The 6388-nt window shown below is 29.7% G+C and overlaps 1 protein-coding gene across 1 annotated transcript; it reads left to right on the forward strand.

Moving 5' to 3' along the window:
• The first annotated feature begins 1107 nt into the window (after window positions 1–1107).
• LOC145628132 (calcium-binding protein PBP1-like) lies at window positions 1108–1464 on the forward strand. The gene has a single exon (XM_081680448.1). It carries the CDS (start codon window positions 1108–1110, stop codon window positions 1462–1464), a length of 357 nt encoding a protein of 118 aa, XP_081536574.1.
• Window positions 1465–6388: the final 4924 nt, after the last annotated feature.

Consider the following 6388-nt stretch of genomic DNA (forward strand, 5'->3'; position numbering starts at 1 on the left):
CAGCTAACAGCTTGTTGACAGCTAACAGCTACATACACAGCTCATAGCTATCTCCACAGCTACAGCTACCTTCACAGCTATATTTTGCCGAACATACCCTTAACAATGACATTGTAATATTAAAATCATATTTTATTAACTTTAAATGATTAATTAATCAGATCTTTTTATTTTAAATTTTTTTCTTAAAAGGTGGTTTTAACAAATTTTGTGAGGAAAAAATATAAAGTAATTTATACAAGGGCACGATTTACATGTAAATTGCTAAAAGAAATAAAAATTCAATAATTACAGTACTCCATACTTTGTATCAAAATTATATCTTCTTTATCTATTTATTTTTTTTTTAAAAAAAATTCTGGTTTAGAACAAAACCGAATCAGCAATTTTACGTTTTACTTTATATAAAACCACAAATTATAAAATCTATAATTTTTGATAAGGTGATTTTTTTTACGTAAATAAAAAATTAATTGGTAAAACCGCTCTAAACCCCCCAAAAAATTATACGGAGTATTTAGAAAGGACGATGACTTTGACAGTATGTAGGAAATTTTGATACTCCATAAAAAGTACTTAAAGTAGTAACATTTTTTTTTTTAATAGCAAAAATATTTCATTAATTAAAAGTCATACGACATCTACAATAGAGATTCGACGTTAACAAATACATAAGATATTGAATCAAATAGAATTTTCCTTCATAATTATGGAATTTTGATTTTTTTTTTTTTTTGTAAAACAATTTTCATGGAAATCACTTAATTATACGGAGTAGGATTTATAGCAATGTGAAGTTTCCTGAGGGAAAAGACAAAAATGCCCTTGAAATAGCTTCCCCGAAACAGAGTAGTAGTTACTGAAATTCGGCCGACTTGTTAAACAAATGTCTGATACAATATACACGGTACATACACATACTCATTTCACACCCCATGTCTCTTTCTCCGCAACTCCCTTCTACTTTCCCTTTCCTTCTTTCCTTCTCATTATTTATCCCCTTCGCTCTTCATCCAACTCGATAATCACAACAAAAATCCGAAACAAACCCAAGAAAAACTAATCTTCTAATCGAGGAGTTTCCTTGTTTTACAAAGAATAACAATAATGGCGTCTTCAAGGAAGAACGAGCAACAACAACAACAAGTATTCCAAGATCAACTCCCATTAATGGCGGAAAAGCTAGGAGGAGACGGCTTAATCGGAGAATTATGTAAAGGGTTTGAATTGTTGGTAGATAATGATAAGGGTGTTATTACATTTGATAGTTTAAAGAAGAACGCAGCTATTTTGGGGTTGCAGGATCTTACAGATGATGATTTGAGAAGTATGTTACGCGAAGGCGATTGCGATGGCGATGGCGCGCTTAATCAGATGGAATTTTGTGTTTTGATGTTTAGGTTGAGTCCTGAGTTGATGGATGAAGCTGAGTTTTTGCTTCATCAAGAACTTCAATTTTTTTGAATTTTTTAAAAAGGGGGTTTTTTGGGGGGGATTTTTGTGCTTCTTAGTTTGAAGCAAGTTTGTAATTGATGATTCTTTTGGCCATTTTTAATGATGGATTTATACATTATACATGATTATATTGGGTCTTATTGTGAGAGTTATTGTTAGATTGGTTGCAATTAGCATGATTAGCATATAGGAAGTATACAATTAAGAAAGAAATATATGCATAATTTTATACGGATTAAAGTATTGGTTATGTTTATTGATCTATTAAATAGTTTCAATTGGAATTCGCAATATGATCGATTTTAAATTTATTGATTGTAATTTTCGGGATTTGATTAATTTTCGTACCAATATAAATTTCTTACTCATCTTAACTATTGTCATGGAGTTACTAATTGGCAATTACTATTTTGTCTATTTGCTATCATCTATAATTTGAGAATAACAAATAGTGTCAAACTGCCAATCAATTCAAAATTGTGACTTGGTGAGACTACACTATTATTAAAGTCAAAATTTACCAAAGGAAAAACAAATTTGTAAAAGTCATGCAGCCTATTACGCCTTGCAGGCCTAAAGTAAATGACAAAGACAGTCACCAATACAAAAGTCAATTCCAGCCTATAACGCTGTTTGGTCCTCCTATTGTTCGGAATCTAGGCCCATTTCAATTACTATCCCAAACTCCTTACAGAGGTTGTTCAGGACATAAATAATTAAATACGTAGTACATAACTGTAGAAGTCATGCAGCCTATTGCTCTTAGCAGGCCTAATAGCTAATAAGTAGACTTGTGAAAATTTCATGCTACACTCGGGTGTATCATGACTTCATGAGCATAGAACACTCGACCAGAAACAAGAGTTATAAAAACGCGGAAGAAACATTGTGTACAAATACAAAGTACACGAGTAAAAAAAAAATATCAAAACGATTCTTTCTTTGGGTTAAGGGATTGATTTGTTATTTGTATTCTTCGATTTATGGAATTAATTTATTATTCATATTCCAGATAACTTTTGATAAACAAAATTTCATTTGTTTTGTTAAGAGAGTAAAATTGAGTTTATAGAGAGAGAAAACATGGTAAATTTTGAATTTTGAATTGATTTCATGTTATTACGGAGTTGATTACATCGTTTCGATGAATCATTTGATTGAAAGACGTAATTGACAAGTTCGTTGAGAGAAAACATATTTTTGATTTTTTTTATTTATTTTTTGTTTTGTTGTTATTTTTTTAAGGTTGAAGATGATGTTCTTCATATTTCTGATGAATGTTTTTTATCATTTTATAATCAAAATGAAATATGTTTTTTTTAGTCTAATCAACAGTGTTCTTTGAGTCTAAACTATAAGTTCTTTATATTACAAACAATGTTCTTTAAGCTATATAAATTAATCGTGTTCTTCGGGTATATAATACAACTTATGTTCTTTTTACTTATATAATATATTCTTATAATTTGAATTTTGGAATTTTGAAATTTTAAAATTTAAGAATGAAATTTTGAATTATATTATTTATATTTGTGTGAAAATAATTTTAGATAGCAATTTTTTTAAAAATTTGAATGTTTTAAAATGCTTTGACATTGCACAACATATGTATATATAAATAAAATAAAAAAAAAAAAAAAAAAAAAACTCTAGCCTCCTCTCTCTGTTCTCTCTCCTAAACTATAGCTTCCATTGTTACTTTTGAAGGGTCTTCCATCGGATTTCTCTGGTGGAAAACCCCAATCTTTATTTCTTTTACGTTTTCTTTGTTTTTTAGATTATAATAATGTCTCCCTCGAAAGAAAGAGTTTATCTCCTTCGAAAGACAAGGTTGTTTTATTTGCGCTTAATAGGGTCTCTAGTTGTGCGGGGCTTCAATTGATTATGGCTCGGATTCGAGTTACGAATTCAACACAAGGATTTTCTTTCTCACAAAACTATGAAGCGGCGACGGATCCACTCAAAAAGTTGTATGAAACAACGAATCGAGAACGTGCCGAAGTGTTATATCTATGTATTTGGATTCTTAGCCCTTCCCCGATTAAGTCTTATTTGATTTTGTAAAATCTGTTTTCATAATCATTAATTGTCAATTGTAGATGTCGTATGACTTTATTTAATGAAGTTTAATGTCCTTTGGAACTTCTTTCAAAAAAAAAAATGCTTTGACATTAAATTATTGGTAAACTCAGTTAATAATTATCTTTTACCTTTTACAAAAACTGGATCTCATAAAATATTGTGTTATTTATATTTCAATGATTTGTTCTTTTATAAATTCATGATATTCTTTATAATTATATACTACGCTCTTTCCGCTTTAATCCGGGTGTACCATGCGCATGGTACACCTGGGTGTACAAACTACTAATTGGACCATGTTTTGTGATATATATGTAAGGAAAAATATGGTCAAGTAGGATCTTGTTAGATTCGTCACAATGTATATTTTCAAAATATCAAATTTTGTAAATTTGGCTTATCGTTAATTAATGACTTAATTTGTGCATTTGCAAACATGACTAAAGAAACGTGTCAACTAAAAGGAAACGAAGGAAGTATATATCTTCTTCATAGATTATCGTACATAAAATGTCAAAGTTTGGTCAAATCAGACAATCGGATCAAATCAAATCAGCAAAAATAAGGTGAGCTAAACAAGCCCTTAATGTTTTTTATAAAAGAGAAGGTGTTGCATGCGTACGGACGCACGAACTATTTGGTGTGAGAGGCTTGGCTGATATATTTTACTCGTTGGCTGATATGTTTCATGTGTTCGCTGATATGTTTCATTTGTTGGCTGATATGATTTTTTTGTTGGCTAATATATTTATTTTGTTGGCTGATATGTTTTTTTTTCTCCTTTTGTTGGCTGATATCAGACATAATTTGGCTTATATGTTTCTTCAGTTGGTTGATATATTTATTTTTTTAAGTGTTATGTAAATTTTAATTGTTGACTTATATGTTTAATTTTATCAGCTGATATATTTATTTTGTTGGCTTACCTTGTTTGCTAATTTCATCCTTTTGTGTTGGATGATATGCTTATTTTGTTCGCTGATATGCTTTCTTCGTTGGTTGATATGCTCCTTATGTTGGCTGATAAGTATCTTTTGTTGGCATATATATTCATTTTGTTGGCTAATAAGTATCTTTTGTTGTCTGATATATTCTTCTTATTGGATATCAAACATCAATTAGCTTATATGTTCATTTTAATGGCTGGTATACATCTTTTGTTGGCTAATATGAACATTTACACCTCACATAATATAAACCCAATTACAAGTAATATTAATTACTTTGTAAAGTTAACAAGACTTTTAAAGCGTCTAATATGAAAGTGGAATTATTTAAAGTAACACCCGGAATGAAACCTGGGTCATACACTAGTTCAATTTAAAATGTTAAAACTATAAATGCCATCAATTAATCCATCAATTATCAATTAGCCAAAATATGGTGACAAACTGCCAATCAAATCATTGTCTAGACACTTTAACAATATCATCATATTGACTAGGGGTGAACATGGTTTGGTTTGGTGCGGTTTGAGTCCAAACCAAACCAAACCGCAAAATACGGTTTGGTAAATTTTTCAAACCAAACCAAACCATATTAGTATTGAAACCAAACCAAACCAAACCGTAATATTACGGTTTGGTTGCGGTTTGGTTTGCGGTTTATGATGAGATGATATTTTTTTTTTCCAAAAATGTCAAATAATACTTCACTAATTTATAATAATGTTTAAATAAGTAGCCCAAACGGATTAAATTGTACTACAAAGTTACAATAAAAATATCAACTGCTAACACATAATAAAAATAATACATAACAATTAAAGATATTCATATGAGTACTACATTATAGTCATTAATTATAGAGTATTGACGGTATAGTTTTTATCTATTTTTCATAGTTTTTTTATTTATTCTTTAATTTTTTTTATATAATATAAAAAGAAAAATTTATTGAAAATTTATATAAATATTAAAATACAGTTTATTGGTTTACGATTTGGTTTGGTTTATAATTTTTGCAAAACCAAACCAAACCATAAAAATACGGTTTGGTTACGGTCCAGACCAAACTGTGTACAACCCTAATATTGACCGTCTTTGTTGCCTAAAAGATAGTTACCATTCTTAACAATAAGAAAGTAAGTAATACTTCCTTCCATTACCTTTTGGGCCTTGTTTAGTTCACCTTATTTTTATTTATTTCAGAAAAAATCAGATCAGATCAGAAAAAAATAAGTTCATATCAGATCAGAAAAAAAATAAGTTCGGATCAGATCGTCGTTTTATGTGTAGTTTTAATATCTTTAATTTCATAATTTAAAAAATTCTTAAAATTACATATTAATAAAATACATATTATTACGAATCTAACAAAACCCCACTTGATATATTTTTTCCGTATAGATTATCGTATATTTAAGGTCAAAGTTTGGTCAAATTTGACATTCAGATCAGATCAGACCAGATCTGATAAGATCAGATAAATAAATATAAGGCGAACTAAACAGAGCCTTAATCTTTACATTTGAAATTTTATCATTTAAGAAAATGGTGAAAGCATAAACATTAAAAAGTGACAAATAGAGTACTTCATAAAGAAGTAAATAATTTTGCAGACGATAGTTTACTTTTTACTAGAGCCAACGGAGTGGAATGCTCAACAATATTATTGTTGTAGAGGCTTTTATGTATTTGGATCCTCCTCCTCCCTTGAGCCTGCTGTCCTTAATTGGGTCACCAAAGAAGGAAAATTTTGGGTTGTGCTTATGGCCTTCCTTCAAGTAGTGCAGGGCCCAAGGCAAAAAGTTTGCCCGCCCATTTGTAGTGCAAATTAGGCTTCTCCCTTGATCAAGGTTGTAATCCTTTCACCTTATGTTAACTCCTTTTATGGTCAATCAGTTTTAATA

The sequence above is a fragment of the Chenopodium album genome, chromosome 4 (assembly GCF_948465745.1).
Source record: "Chenopodium album chromosome 4, dcCheAlbu1.1, whole genome shotgun sequence".
Lineage (NCBI taxonomy): Eukaryota > Viridiplantae > Streptophyta > Magnoliopsida > Caryophyllales > Amaranthaceae > Chenopodium > Chenopodium album.

What these genes read in the sequence shown, in the direction of transcription:
- LOC145628132 (XM_081680448.1), top strand. Translation starts at nt 1,108, where the DNA reads ATGGCGTCTTCAAGGAAGAACGAGCAACAACAACAACAAGTATTCCAA.